Source organism: Antedon mediterranea, chromosome 2, assembly GCF_964355755.1.
Source record: "Antedon mediterranea chromosome 2, ecAntMedi1.1, whole genome shotgun sequence".
In the NCBI taxonomy this organism is placed as follows: domain Eukaryota; kingdom Metazoa; phylum Echinodermata; class Crinoidea; order Comatulida; family Antedonidae; genus Antedon; species Antedon mediterranea.
In genome coordinates, this window is record NC_092671.1 from 33,812,053 (window position 1) to 33,828,185 (window position 16,133).

The 16,133-nt window shown below is 29.7% G+C and overlaps 1 protein-coding gene across 4 annotated transcripts; it reads right to left on the minus strand.

Annotated features, from left to right (window-relative positions):
• Nucleotides 1-527: 527 nt before the first annotated feature.
• Nucleotides 528-15,237, minus strand: LOC140039844 (uncharacterized). 4 transcript variants are annotated; one of them, XM_072085425.1, is made up of 10 exons: nt 15,183-15,237; nt 12,872-12,951; nt 10,192-10,218; nt 9,108-9,137; nt 8,271-8,297; nt 7,191-7,220; nt 5,520-5,546; nt 1,739-1,768; nt 1,210-1,236; nt 535-1,076 (listed from the first exon to the last, which is right to left on the minus strand). In XM_072085425.1, the coding sequence occupies exons 1-10, from the start codon at nt 15,209-15,211 to the stop codon at nt 1,066-1,068; spliced, it is 318 nt and encodes a 105-aa protein (XP_071941526.1). In that variant the 5' UTR covers nt 15,212-15,237; the 3' UTR covers nt 535-1,065. The 4 variants fall into 4 exon arrangements, with proteins under 4 accessions (XP_071941529.1, XP_071941527.1, XP_071941528.1 ...); XM_072085426.1 differs by lacking the exon at nt 5,520-5,546 and having other exon boundaries at nt 534-1,076; XM_072085428.1 differs by lacking the exons at nt 1,739-1,768; nt 5,520-5,546 and having other exon boundaries at nt 528-1,076.
• Between the last annotated feature and the right edge of the window lie 896 nt (nt 15,238-16,133).

Here is a 16,133-nt window from a genome sequence, read left to right on the forward strand (position 1 = left end):
AAAGATAAAAAAAATCCACATTTATTTCTTAAGTTAAGTTATTTTCTTATTTTTAGTGCATGCATCATAGTAAATGTAAATCATGTTACACAGTAATCAAATTCACTTTGTATTATGGACGGCGTTCTCTACCAGAGATTGATGTTCGGAGTCACAACGTGCTATTACTTGACTGGCATTTGAAATGAACAACCGTGCTTTGAACAGTTCATAATTTATGCCATATGATCTTTTATCGCGTGTTTTATAACGAAGACTTATACAAAGGCATCATTGCTACATTCACACCATATTACAGCACGTTAAACAAAGGAAAATCATAACAACAACTGAACGTCTTCCATTCCGTGAAACGGAACAAGTGTGAATGTAGCTTTATAAACATGTATATGCCTATAAAATGTTCTTTGATGCAATAATAATCAGTATAAGAAAATCTTAACTAATGATGATGGAATTGCGAGTACAGCATATGAAAATAAAGATATATATACTGTAGCTACAGAAGCATTTTAATTGTCAATTAATATAACACTATTAATAAACAACAACAAGCATGATTATGTTATTATTTCTAGTTGGTTTGGCAACAAATGACTATTAAAATTAAATTACATTTAAAAAACATTGGTTGAATCTACAAAAATGAACGCTCGGAAAGTTACACCACTATAAAACCGCTATATATCGAAAACAAAATGTATATGCTTAAACCATTGTTTTCTTTAGAATTTTAAATGACAAAAATGTAATAGGAATTTAAAAGAATTATTGTACTCTGATACCAGTGTTATAGCCAGGGATGTGCATAACTGCATAGAACGAATACAGAGAGACACAATTATTATTACTATTAACTACAGTATCTTTTGAGTTTATTATTCAGTTTCTTTTGTAATATTTATTATATTGTATCATATGTATACTATAATGTGAGTGGAAAACAATAAAGTAAATCAAACAAAATAAATGACAAAATGTTAATGTAAACAATGCGCTTATCGTCAATTGTTTACCTAAAGATAAAGAGATTTATCTACGAATGATTCAATGTAAGTCAACTCCTTAGTAACCATCTAAAAATACAAGTGAAACATCAATTAATTGATTGATACAAAGAGTAGAAAAGAGAAAAGATTGGTTTGGTTAAGTTTATAATTCAGTGTAATAACTACTATTAACATAGGCCTAACTGTTGGTTATAATCACCTTCTTGCTTACTGCTTATGTCATGATCTGAAATAAAATAATTAGAGTATCAACAACGTATTCAGTAATTTGTGAGCAGATCTTGGTCCTCCAATCCCGCTAACCACCAATCGTTCCCAGTAAAACACAAACATTGACATACATAAACGTAAAACAGTATAGTTTTTAGATTACTTATTATTATTCTATATAATATAAACATTTTCTAGTTGGCCTGTTGGCTTCTGATTAAAAAATAAATTGATATCAATCAATTTACCTCAGACTCTGTAATTTATATCAACAAAAAGTATGGAAGTCAATGAGTTTTTGGTTGATTTTTTTTGTTTATTTTGTTTTTATTTTTTTATGGACGTGATTAAATTATTGAAATTGCGAAATGGTATATTCTTTTAAATTTTTGTTAATCTTCATTTTCATGTTTTTGGGGAACAATACATCTTTAACCTTAGAACATAAGCACAGCAAAATGGCAGTTTTTGTCTTGAGTAAGTCCCACTTATAAATTGTCCGGTCTATCTCTACTAACCTTCATCTCGACGAATTCTGCTGCGATGCTCTGAAATGTAATAAAATAAGAATATCTAATAATTACTTTGGTGAAATATAATAGTCATGGGAGATGAATATAAGAGGATGACCTAGTGTTGTAATTTTAGAAATTAACAATAATTTAAACACATCGTAAAATCTATGAGAATAATTATGATTAATACAGTTATGAACAAAAATATATAGCTGATAAGTATTGGTATCTTTAAGTGACATTAGATTAAATTCCTTACAAAAGGACCCATATTAGCTTTAAAAGAAGATTTTAAATTACTAGTGGGTGTACCCGAATGGTCCTCGAAAACATGACCAACGCCTCTGGAAATTGAAGCCCGGGTGACACCTATGCATATGACTGATGAGTAATTGGTACTAATCATAAGAATATAAGATGCAAATAATATAATTGTAAAGAACAGTATGGTTAAGAACCATCACATCCTTAGGGTTATGTAAAATCAGAACTTCATAGGAAGTATGTTCAGCAAAACGCTATTATGTAAATGGTTTTTAACTCAATGCAGGGCCCCAATGGAAATCAGTTTTTAACTGTTTGGGCTAACCCTGAGTAAACAAAGTAATAATAATAATATTATATTATTATATTATCTGAAAAGTTACACACAAGAGGAAGCCGTTAATAGGGGTCATCAATCACTGAAACAGTCTCTAGCGTGACCGTGCCAAGAGATTAAAAGCATAGTATATCAAAAAAGTGGGTGACAGTGAGCGGGGCTTTAACATTTGTATCACAATATATCATGACAAAAGCATCTTCTTAATTTTTTAATAACAAACTGATCAAATAACAACTTCCGTAGCCTACTTATATATCGGTCGTAGTAGACACCATTTATAATTATAAATAGAGCAAGCAACAGAAATAATCGATAATATAAACAGTAAATATGTTTCCCTGGTAGGCCTACCAGGGCTCCTATAGTAACATTTAATCGCACCTAAATTTCATTAAATGGTTAATAAATAGCATAAATAATTAGTTCAATTAGCCTCCTATAGTAACATTGAATCGCACCTAAATTTGATAAAATGATTATTAAAAGCATAAATATTTAGTAAAATTAAAATTACTAAAACAAATTGTATTTCACGTAAAGTAAATGCCTTTAATCAATATAATTGATTAGTTGAATATCTAAAAAAAATTAAATTGCAGTAGGCCTAGTTCACGATACGTTGAACCACTAAAATATTTGTATTTAATATTGAATGTCGCCACCAACGGCCATTTGCCGGAAGTGACGGACCCGGAAGCAAGTTGAACAACAGCGCGAGTGTGTAAAAGTAACCCTGTGATATCCACAAATTTCGATAGGTAACGCGAAATGTTGTCGTTGTAAAAGAAAACAATGGAACAATAGCGTAGTACTGAAAACTAATGTTATCAAATCTACGTTTCGCGGTACATCTGAGATAGATAAGGTAGGTATCCAAGGCGGAGATTTATACCGAAGTGTTTCCATTGTGCTCGCCTATGTCAGAAATAACCATAATTAGGTTATATGCATGATATGCATATAACCTCTTGATTCTGTCAGAATCTTTATTTATTTATTTATTTATTTATTTATTCTTTCCTTAGCACTATTTGTCCGTCAATTATCTTGATATCAGTTTCATGTAACTAAGTCAATTTTTCAGAGTATATTCCTTATGGCCAGGAATCGATGTGGTTATGTTTTCACGGTGCGCAATCAAACATTACGTGGTCTACGCGCGATTTAATGAAATCACGTTTGTAATCATAACTTCACAAGCATGAATCATTTTTAAACAAAATTTGGTACTCATAAATTTCAGGTTATATTTCATCATATGGCAATACAATTACGTGCGTAGCGCATATAACGCATGCGTACGCGCACTTAAAATGTTCAAAATTGTCAGAATTTATTTTCGATGAAATTAGAGTACGTTTCAGGCAATTTTAAGCGTTTAAAAAATTACCATGAGTGCGCAGATTTTTGCACGCGCACTGCGCGTCAAACGTTAATGCGCACTTTTTTTGTCCGATTACTGTTGTATAACCTTTCTTTAATAATATCATCAAATTTTATTCACTTTTCAACGCCAAACAGCGTTATACGAGCACGTCTAAAGTGACAGGCTACGCACGTGTAAGTTAACAAAATGGTGAAAATATGCTAAATTTTAAAATTAATATATATCGTTAGAATGCTCGGGAACACCTATTTTTTATTTCATTTTCTTGAAGTGTATGTATCATATGTATGATTTATTATGAAATTAGGAGAAAAAAAGTTGATTAAGTCATCATTAATGGCATATTAAATTTAAAAAAATTAATTATGACAATCAATCAAATTATAACATTTTCTTAGGCCGAAATAACAAACTTAACATTAACTTTCTTCCTTCAAAAGTTCATATATTAAAGTTAAAAGTATGTAGTTTGACAGTGCATCATTTGTTTACATTTTAAAGATGTCATCATAGTAAAAAATTATAATTCATTTCGGTATGTAATAATCTATTTGCATCAAAGTGGTTACTGCATAGTAAATACTCGGAGGAATGTTTCTACAACTTTTAGTCAGTTGTGTATGGCTCGATGGTCTGTGCTCGTGTCTATGGCATTCAAGGTACCGAGATCGAGTCTCACCTTGGGAAACGAAATAAGATTTTTTTTTATTATCCGTATTGTTTGTTCAAATTTATTTCTTAGTGTATAGATTATACACATGATTTATAATGAAATCTAGATAAAAATTAACTTATGTCTTTATTATTATGTAACAACAAATGTGGTTTATGACATTATACGCATATGGATCTTTGATCGGATTGTGATACCGGCTATGGTGTTCGCGTTAGCAAGGTCCTATCATATATTATAAATAATTAAAGATTCTGAGAAAATCAATCAATCAATATATCTTTTAAAAATCAATTATCTTTATTTAAAAATCAATGCATATAACCTATAATTCGTCATAGTGACGAATTAAATCTAGTTTATATATAGATACGTATGATTCTTTATTGAAGCAATGTTAATTTAGTGAGATTTGATTGAAAAGTATTACCCCAGACTACATTAGAATGTGAAAAATAAGGAAGAACAAGATAATTATTTAAAATACGAAGAATAATAATTTACAGGAACTAAACGTTTAATTCTGTTGATTATTCCTTTAGATATTTTAGTCACCAAATCATTGATATTGCATTTCCAAGTTAACTGAACATCAATGAAAACACCGAGAAATGTTGTTTGTTCTACACTTTGAATGTCATCATTGTTAAGGACAATTTTAAAATTATCTACATCATCAGCCTTTTTCTTCTTATTACTAAAATAATAGAATATAATTACATTTCTTTGAATTTAATGTAATATGTTATTAATATAATGTAATTGGTTGTTATAATGTAATTGGGTGTTAATAATGTAATTGATTTTCAATAACGATCGAAAGTTAAATGTTTAAACAATGTTATTAACTTTAATTATTTAATTATCTATTTCAAAACAATATATTAGAAAGAAATTTCATTTATGTTGGTTATGATATTATTATACAATTCAATTAGAATCACAAAGAAGATCTAGAAGTCTGCAGAGAGCAGACGAACATTTCAATGAACGTAAATTTTAGTGTTGTGATCGAAATTTAAATGTTATGACAAAGAGTAGAAAAGAGAAAAGATTGGTTTGGTTAAGTTCATAACTCTGTGTAATAACTACTATCAACATAACTGTTGGTTATAATCACCTTCTTGCTTACTGCTTATGTCATGATCTGAAATAAAACAATTAGAGTATCAAAAACGTATACAGTAATTTGTGAGCAGATCTTGGTCCTCCAATTCCGCTAACCACCAATCGTTCCAAGTAAAACACAAACATTGACATACATAAACGTAAAACAATATAGTATTTAGATTACATATTATTATTCTATATAATATAAACATTTTGTAGTTGGCCTGTTGGCCTCTGATTTAAAAATAAATTGATATCAATCATAGGGCTGGAACAAGAATTATAGATGAATACAAAGGTATATTTACTCACCTGCCATTTGCCCAAAAACAATTTATAAGAATAAAATAAAACATTACTATAAACAGTTACTACTAATGTGCTCATCACAACACATACCTTCTTGAATGTTGTGTTATACACCTATTCTAAAAGTAGCCGTTAAAAAACAAGGCCAACAGCCATTAAGTCGCGTGCTACAATGCATAGTGATACCGGACCGACAGACAAACAGACCGACAGACAGACAGACCGACAGACAGACGGACCGACCGACATAGTGAACTATACTGACCGAAATTACTGAACATGTTTAAAAATGTTGAAATGTTTAAAAACATTTATATTTTTTTAATTTACACGTGCGTAGCGTGTCACTTTTGACGTGCTCGTATAACGTAATTTCGAGTTGAAAAGTAAGTCAAGAAAACAGAAATCGGGCAAAAAGAGTGCGCAATAACATTTAACGCGCAGTGCGCGCGCAAAAATCTGCGCACTCATGGCAATTTTGTAAGCGCTTAAAATTGCCTGAAACGTACTCTTATTTCATCGAAAATAAATTTTGAAAATTTTAAGCGCGCGTACGCATGCGTTACATGCGCTACGCACGTAATTGTATTGCCATATGATGATTTATGCCCTGAAATTTATGAGTACCAAATTTTATTTAATTGTGAATTCATGGTTGTTAAGATATGATTACAAACGTGATTTCGTTAAATCGTACGTAGACCGCGTAATTTTTTATTGCGCACCGTGAAAACATAACCACATCGATTCCTGGCCATAAGGAATATTCTGTGAAAAATTGACTTAGCTAGATTAAACTGATATCAAGATAAGGTCATAAAGCGATAAAACGCATAGTGATACCGGACCGACAGACAGACAGACAGACAGACCGACAGACAGACCGACAGACAGACCGACCGACCGACATAGTGAACTATAGAGTCGCTTCCACGCGACTAAAAACAAGGACAAATCACGTGTCTTTCTAAACTAGCAATTCAATCAATCAATTCTAACAAAAAAATCCAGAAATATAATGAGATAATAGTAATCATTAAATGGAGTTTGTCGATTTGTTCCTAAAATATTATTTACCTCAAAATCTGTAATTTATATCAACAAAAAGTATAGAAGTCAATGAGTTTTTGGTTTATTTTTTTGTTTATTTTGTTTTCTTTTATTATGAACGTAATTAAATGATTGAAACTGCGAAATGGTATATTCTTTTTTTTTTATTAATCTTCATTTTCATGTTTTTTGGGGGACAATTCATCTTTACCTTAGAACATAAGAACAGCAAAATGTCTGTTTTTGTCTTGAGTAAGTCCCATTTTATGTAGAAAAATTCTGGTCGGTAAACTTTTAAATTGTCTGGTCTATCTCTACTAACCTTCATCTCGACGAATTCTGCTTCCACGCTCTGAAATGTAATAAAATAATAATATCTGATAGTTACTTTGGTGAAATATAGTGTTTTGGGAGATGACTATAAGAGGATGACCTAGTGTTGTAATTATAGAAATTAACAATAATTTAAACATACCGTAAAATCTATGAGGATAATTATGATTAATACAGTTATTAACAAAAATATATAGCTGATAAGTATTGATATCTTTAAGGGACATAAGATTAAGTTCCTTACAGAAGGACCCGTATTAGCTTTAAAAGAAGATTTTGAAATTATACGTATGATTCTTTATTGAAGCAATGTTAATTTAGTGACATTTTGATTGAAAAGCATTACCCCAGACTACATTAGAATGTGAAAAATAAGGAAGAACAAGAGAATTATATAAAGTACGAAGAATAATAATTTACAGGAACTAAATATTTAATTCTGTTGATTATTCCTTTAGATATTTTAGTCACCAAATCATTGATATTGTATTTCCAAGTTAACTGATCATCATGAAAACACCGAGACATTTTGTTTGTTCTACTCTTTGGATGTCATCATTGTTAAGTACAATTTTAAAATTATCTACATCATCAGCCTTATTCTTCTTATTACTAAATATAATATAATTACATTACTTTGAATTTAATGATAATCTATTTATAGCCTTAAACCATTCACAAATATAATGTAATTGGTTATTAATATTATGTAATTGGTTGTTATAATGCAATTGGGTGTTAAATGTAATTGATTTTCAATAACGATCGAAAGTTAAATGTTTAAACAATGTTGTTAACTTTAATTATTTAATTATCTATTTCAAAACAATATATTAGAAAGAAATTTCATTTCTGTTGGTTTTGATATTATTATACAATTCAATTAGAATCACACAGAAGATCTAGAAGTCTGCAGAGAGCAGACAAACATTTCAATGAACGTACATTTTAGTGTTGTGATCGTAATTTAAATGTTATGACAAAGAGTAGAAAAGAGAAAAGATTGGTTTGGTTAAGTTTATAACTCTATGTAATAACTACTATCAACATAACTGTTGGTTATAATCACCTTCTTGCTTACTGCTTATGTCATGATCTGAAATAAAACAATTAGAGTATCAACAACGTATACAGTAATTTGTGAGCAGATCTTGGTCCTCCAATCCCGCTAACCACAAATCGTTCCAAGTAAAACACAAACATTGACAAACATAAACCTAAAATAGTATAGTTTTTAGATTACATATTATTATTCTATATAATATAAACATTTTCTAGTTGGCCTGTTGGTTTCTGATTAAAAAATAAATTGATATCAATCATATGGCCGGAACACGAATTATAGATGAATACAAAAGTATATTTACTCACCTGCCATTTGCCCAAAAACAATTTAAGAATAAAATAAAATATTATTAAAAACACTTATTCATCACAACACATACCTTCTTGAATGTTGTGTTATACACCTATTCTAAAAGTAGCCGTTAAAAAAAACAAGGACAAATCCCGTGTCTTTCTAAACTAGCGATTCAATCAATCAATTCTCCAAAAAAATTCCAGAAATATAATGAGATAATAGTAATCATTGTTCCTAAAATATTATTTACCTCAAAATCTGTAATTTATATCAACAAAAAGTATGGAAGTCAATGAGTTTTTGGTTGATTTTTTTTGTTTATTTTGTTTTTTTTTATTATGGACGTAATTAAATTATTGAAACTGCGAAATGGTATATTCTTTTTTTTGTATTAATCTTCATTTTCATGTTTTTTGGGGGACAATTCATCTTTACCTTAGAACATAAGAACAGCAAAATGTCTGTTTTTGTCTTGAGTAAGTCCCATTTTATGTAGAAAAATTCTAGTCGGTAAACTTATAAATTGTCTGGTCTATCTCTACTAACCTTCATCTCGACGAATTCTGCTGCCACGCTCTGAAATGTAATAAAATAATAATATCTGATAGTTACTTTGGTGAAATATAGTGTTTTGGGAGATGACTATAAGAGGATGACCTAGTGTTGTAATTATAGAAATTAACATTAATTTAAACATACCGTAAAATCTATGAGGATAATTATGATTAATACAGTTATTAACAAAAATATATAGCTGATAAGTATTGATATCTTTAAGTGACATAAGATTAAGTTCCTTACAGAAGGACCCGTATTAGCTTTAAAAGAAGATTTTGAAATTATACGTATGATTCTTTATTGAAGCAATGTTAATTTAGTGACATTTGATTGAAAAGCATTACCCCAGACTACATTAGAATGTGAAAAATAAGGAAGAACAAGAGAATTATATAAAGTACGAAGAATAATAATTTACAGGAACTAAAAGTTTAATTCTGTTGATTATTCCTTTAGATATTTTAGTCACCAAATCATTGATATTGTATTTTCAAGTTAACTGATCATCATGAAAACACCGAGACATTTTGTTTGTTCTACTCTTTGGATGTCATCATTGTTAAGTACAATTTTAAAATTATCTACATCATCAGTCTTCTTCTTCTTATTACTAAATATAATATAATTACATTACCTTGAATTTAATGATAATCTATTTATAGCCTTAAACCATTCACAAATATAATGTAATTGGTTATTAATATTATGTAATTGGTTGTTATAATGTAATTGGGTGTTAATAATGTAGTTGATTTTCAATACCTATTGAAAGTTAAATGTTGTTTAAACAATGTTATTTACTTTAATTATTTAATTATCTATTTCAAAACAATATATTTGAAAGAAATTTCATTTCTGTTGGTTATGATATTATTATAAAATTCAATTAGAATCACACAGAAGATCTAGAAGTCTGCAGAGAGCAGACGAACAGTTCAATGAACGTACATTTTAGTGTTGTGATCGAAATTTAAATGTTATGACAAAGAGTAGAAAAGAGAAAAGATTGGTTTGGTTAAGTTTATAACTCTGTGTAATAACTACTATCAACATAACTGTTGGTTATAATCACCTTCTTGCTTACTGCTTATGTCATGATCTGAAATAAAACAATTAGAGTATCAACAACGTATACAGTAATTTGTGAGCAGATCTTGGTCCTCCAATCCCGCTAACCACCAATCGTTCCAAGTAAAACACAAACATTGACATACATAAACCTAAAATAGTATAGTTTTTAGATTACATATTATTATTCTATATTATATATAAACATTTTCTAGTTGGCCTGTTGGTTTCTGATTAAAAAATAAATTGATATCAATCATAGGGCCGGAACACGAATTATAGATGAATACAAACGTATATTTACTCACCTGCCATTTGCCCAAAAACAATTTCAGAATAAAATAAAATATTATTAAAAACACTTACTCATCACAACACATACCTTCTTGATATTGTTTTATACACCTATTCTAAAAGTAGCCGTAAAAAAAAAAAAACAAGGACAAATCACGTGTCTTTCTAAACTGGCGATTCAATCAATCAATTCTCAAAAAAAATCCAGAAATATAATGAGATAATAGTAATCAGTAAATGGAGTTTGTCGATTTGTTCCTAATAGTTCTTTTGCTTTGCTACTACAGACAGATAAAACATGGTTTAAAAACACCGCAATTATGTAGCTATTCGTATATAGACAGACTCGCAGTAGCTAGATAGCTTGCGATAGTCAGTTAGACTCTATCTACTTACAGCTGCACAATTACTGATTTAATTGTTTTAACCTCATACCAGAGTGGCTATATTCAATGTTTTGTTGAACACGCCATTTTAATGTAATATAATAGTTATTTATTTTCCCTGATTTGACAAATCGAAAAATGGATCGAAAAAAAATATTTACATCAAAATATGTAATTTATATCAACAAAAAGTATGGAATTCAATGCGTTTTTGTTTAATTTATTTGTTTATATTTTTGTTTTTATTTTTGATTAATTTATTAAAACTGCGAAATGGTATATTCTTTTTTTTTTTATTAATCTTCATTTTCATGTGCCCCACCTCATTGATTACGTAGTGTATGGGTGTGGAGTGTACATTTAAGACATAAAGAAAATAGAGATACGATACATCATTTGTCATCTTTGTATTTTAGTTCTTATTATTATATTGACCAAAACATGGACCAAAGCAAAACTTTTACGCTGTTTTAAAATGTCTGTATGTATTACATTTTCAGTGAATACATTTATTTTATTTCAAAACAGAAGTGTTAACATACAAATACAGTAACGGATACAAATACAATAAATAATTGAACCATACATTTGAAATATTATTTCAGCACATACGCAATTTATCAAAATTAGGCCTATTTACTACAATATGTACGGGAGTTACACACATTCATCCCGACGATTTCTGTTACGAGCTGAAAAAGTATACATGATAACTTTACGTGAAAGATGGGGCCTATAAATCACTCAAGATTATAAACGTATCTTGATATTTTATTCGCATATTTTTCTTGAAAAGATGAATTTGTAAGAAATTTTACTTAAAGCTCAGGTACAGACATGAATTTTAAAACTGGTTAATTGTACATAAATCAAATATTTGTAACATAAATCAAGACGAAAAAAACATGAATTTCCCTTAATATGGTCAAACACAACATTTTGCAAAATTCTGCCATAAAAAACCAGGAAGACTTTTTTCCAGTAGTTAGGTAGTTTAACCTAATGTAATAACATGTCTGGTGACTCCCTAGAAGGTGAAAAAAGATGGTGGATATATGGTGGATAATTTTTAATATAGCATGAAAATAAAAATCTGACGTTGAATAAAAATTCCAGAAATGTAAAATTCAAGTTATATTACTTATATTAGTCCTCTGATAACATTTTTTACCACAGCCGTTTACTTTTCATAGCTTTCTAAAATGCCTATCTATTTACAAAATTTGTGTACAAAAGAATAAAGATGTTACTGTGTAATTTTAACTATCCTCCCACTGATAAGAAAGCGCTTATGTTCAACACAACAATTATGAAACATAGGGGAAACTATAGATCGATAATTATTGGAATGTATGATCAATAGAATTTTTTTTGCGCACACCTGGCCTTTAAAATTAGTTAAGATCTTATCGATAATATTTTGCATAAACAGGATTCGACAAAATATTTAAAGAAAAATCATCCCCTGAAAAAAATTATAAACAATTTTGGTTTTGTTTATGCTGTTTTTGTCACATAATATTTATTCATTTCGACCAAAATATGGGTTGGATAAAAATCATTTACCTCTAAACAAACTGTAATTTAAAGCAAAACCAATGGGTTTTTGGTTGAATTTACTTTGTTTATTTATAGATGAACAATGTTGGTGTGTTTTTTCTACGGAAGTGAATAACTTGATTAAAAATTAAAAAATGGCACCTTAGAAGTCTGATTTTAATCTTCATTTTTCATGGGGATAATACATCTTATAATTTACATAAATAATGTTACAACAAAGAAGAATACTATTATACCTGGAGGGTTTTTAGATTTACTACAGTTATTCGCTTATTCCAAAAAAATATATTGACAAAATGTCGCTGGATTTAACAAGAAGTCCAATGGCTTCCAGTTGAATATTTTTCTTTGAATTACTGTTTTAGGCCTATAGGCCTATGTAATCAATAACTTATAGTAATAAATTGTAAATCAAAAAGATTAGTACATTTGATACTAACTTACCATCGTTATCTTGGCACTGTCCAAATTCAGCCTGAAATAAAAATAAGACTAGAAACACAACGACCAACGTTTGCATTCTCCTGTAAAAAAGGGTATATTCGTTGTTATTGAAAAAGTTTCAACCTGGATCGAATGTGATAATTGTGAAAATGAAAATATTTATTAAGACACATTTTCTATTATTACTTTGATGTTGCTATTGCTATTGCTATATATGCAGTTGCCCTAACCATTAGACCACTGGGGCTTTCATGGTATTGTTCAAACTCGATTGGATAGCGACTCTTTAACATTCTCGGCGTGGTACGGCGGAACAGCACTGGTCCTCAGTTGTACGCACGCGCAACAGAGATCAAATTGATACGCCCTCATCTATTATCTATATATAAATTTACGTAAGGTCAAAATTCGGTAAATCGCGCCTTACATCTAGAATTTTTACTCGATGGTATATAAAGTTGGTTCGTACTTTCGGTACTGATTGTAACCACCTGATGTAACCCTGTTTACTAATTAAATGAAGTTAGATAATTAGTTATTGACGATTAAAACGAATTTAGGTTCAACGATTTGCCCCAAATAGGGGTGTTTTCCGATCGTGGTATACACTGTCTAATGGATGTCCATCTTGAAAAATACCAGCCAGAAAAATGCGAGGAGGCTTCGCATTTTCCTATCTCCTCCTACGATAATTGTTTTTAATAGCTGAAAACCGGTTGAACAGCTAGAGTACAGCATCATAATGTTGAAGACAGGCCGATTTTCTTTAAAAAATACTATTTTGATAAATTTAATATACGATTATACAAATGTATTGATTTGCGATGAATGGAACATCCCAATCTCTCACTCTGCCAGAGTTTGGTTTAACACAAGTAGGTAAATTTATGAGCCCTTGGTTTAACACATACGGTAGGTAAATATATGGGCCCTTTGAGAATAAACTTGCAATAATTTGACAATACTGTAAATTAAATACCTATTAACTATTTGTTGTCCTCATTTGAATCGAGCATTTCTTACTGTGAATGTTCGTACTGTTAGATGTAATATAAAAATATACAAATAAACTTTATTACTGAGATTGTGGATAGGCTCTACTGTTAGATATACAAATAAACTTTATACTGACAAATGTTTTACTGTATTTAGAGGTATATTATTTATAGGCCTATAAAACATGAAAAAAATATTTCGTTACTGAGTGGATAAAGAATATATTTAAAAATTGTTCCTCTTTGTACCTATCCGCTTTCCCATCCCTCAACCCTAATGTTACATACAAAACACAAATTCAAAAATTTGGACTCATTTTGTGGTAAGTTTCTCCTTCGGAAGTAATTCCCAGGGTGCTAATTTTAGTTGACTACATAAATCATCGTGTCTATTTATTCGTTTCTGTAAACGACTATGTATTATAGTCCCGCGGTACGTACATTTGAAATCGCCAGTTTTGTTACGCTGAAATTACTGTGTATTCGAGAACCATCTGTGGGCACGACCTAGATGGTACGCGAGCGAAGCGAGCGTACCATCTAGTAATATATAATTACTAAAAAAAAATCCTAAATAGCACATAGCGACACCACCTAAACGGTCGACCAACAAGTAGGCCAAATTTATAAAAGTAAACCACCAAATTCCTTGTGTATAGACTTAAGTAAACCTAATTCTTCATGTTAGAACAAGTGCTCTTGTATACACATTATATCAAAAATGAACTTATTTATTTCACTAACTCTAAGTTTAAGCGATTTACAGTTATATGAAATACATCGTAAGTGATTGGTCTCATTTCCATTCATTATTGCCATCTGTCTTTCCAACTTTCGAATAAACGCACCATCAGGCCACAGCAGAGCATTAGTTAACGTTGTTATTAATGTTGGTGTTGGTGTTATATATATCATTATAATTAACTTGTTAAACTGATTTGAAAAAAATATTCGACGGGACGGTAACACAATAGGCCTAAGTGGAGCAAACCGGGACAATGTCTGCACCATCGCAAAACCACCCAGATGGCAAAAGTTTCTTGCTAGAATTTCGTAGACAGACTAATCATATCTAGTTGGCCTAGCAATTTAAAAAAAAATTATACAATGAATATCAAGACACGTTTTTACCTGAAAAGTATTACTTATGTCTAAATAAGTTGCAATAAAATGCGTCCTCTCATTATATTACCCATCGGCCTTTTCCCGCATACGTCTTGTGAAGTTAAGGAGGGAATAATTTCTATTCACGTACAACTTATCTTGTGTTTTTTAACGCAACATACTATCATGCAATAATAGTGTAAAGTACTTACAGTTTAGCAGCCATGGTGATAGTGAACATCAATTAGTCTAAGTACGACTGGTTGGTGTATCTTTTTGAAAGACACTTTTATTTTATTTAAAAGGATAAATTAACATAAACATAAGATATAACACATGTTTTAAACATTATGCTTATATATAAAAAAAATCAATTTTGTAATTGTCCTTATTCATATTATTTAGAATAATTCATTTAAATAGTGCTTAGTCTATAATTTAAATGTATAATTATAGTTTAAGTGGCTTTATTGTTAGTGTATGCACAAAACAATTCTTTAGAAAAACAGTTTTATATGTGCAATGTTGCAATAATCCTTATTGTTATTATTCTAATATAATTAAATGAAATGATGCTTACGTGTGGTTTTTATATGTATATTGTGTGTGAAATGAGATTAATTATTATTATTATTATTATTATTACTATTAATACACACCTGTTGCAAGGATGTTTGTTTCCAAATATATATTAAATACATGCACAGAATGTATACTTCACTACATTGGTAATTGTTTCCATTACATTATGTAATACGGCGAACTTGGCTGGTCGCCTATTTCTGTTGTACAGGATAAACTTTTTCAATCGTATTTTATTGATGGATCACAATCGATGGCCAAAACTATTACTTACTTCTTTGCTTGACTTAAACTGTAATTTTGATCTATTAAGTTATAAGATTGTAAATCACTTAGAAAACCTATTTACTAAAGGTAATGCAAATGATATATTTGAAAAATCGTAAAAACAAAGAAATTGTTAATTCACATTGAGTGTGCTCTCTTAAACAATCTCTCTTTGATTTATCAATTGCTAATTGGAGCCAAGAGTTAAATACAAAATCATCACTCAACGAATACAAATCTTAAAAAAAAACCTTGTCTTGAAACTTACCTTCTGGACAAAACAGATTTTATAGAAAACGTAACACACTTCCTAT

Bases quoted from the DNA above. Each gene is read 5' to 3' on its own strand.
- LOC140039844 (XM_072085425.1), bottom strand. From the start codon at position 15,211: ATGTTCACTATCACCATGGCTGCTAAACT. The intron at 9,138-10,191 runs GTGATTATAACC...ATTACATTTCAG, and splicing joins CATAAGCAGTAAGCAAGAAG to AGCGTGGCAGCAGAATTCGT. The intron at 8,298-9,107 runs GTTAGTAGAGAT...GTTTTATTTCAG, and splicing joins CAGAATTCGTCGAGATGAAG to ATCATGACATAAGCAGTAAG.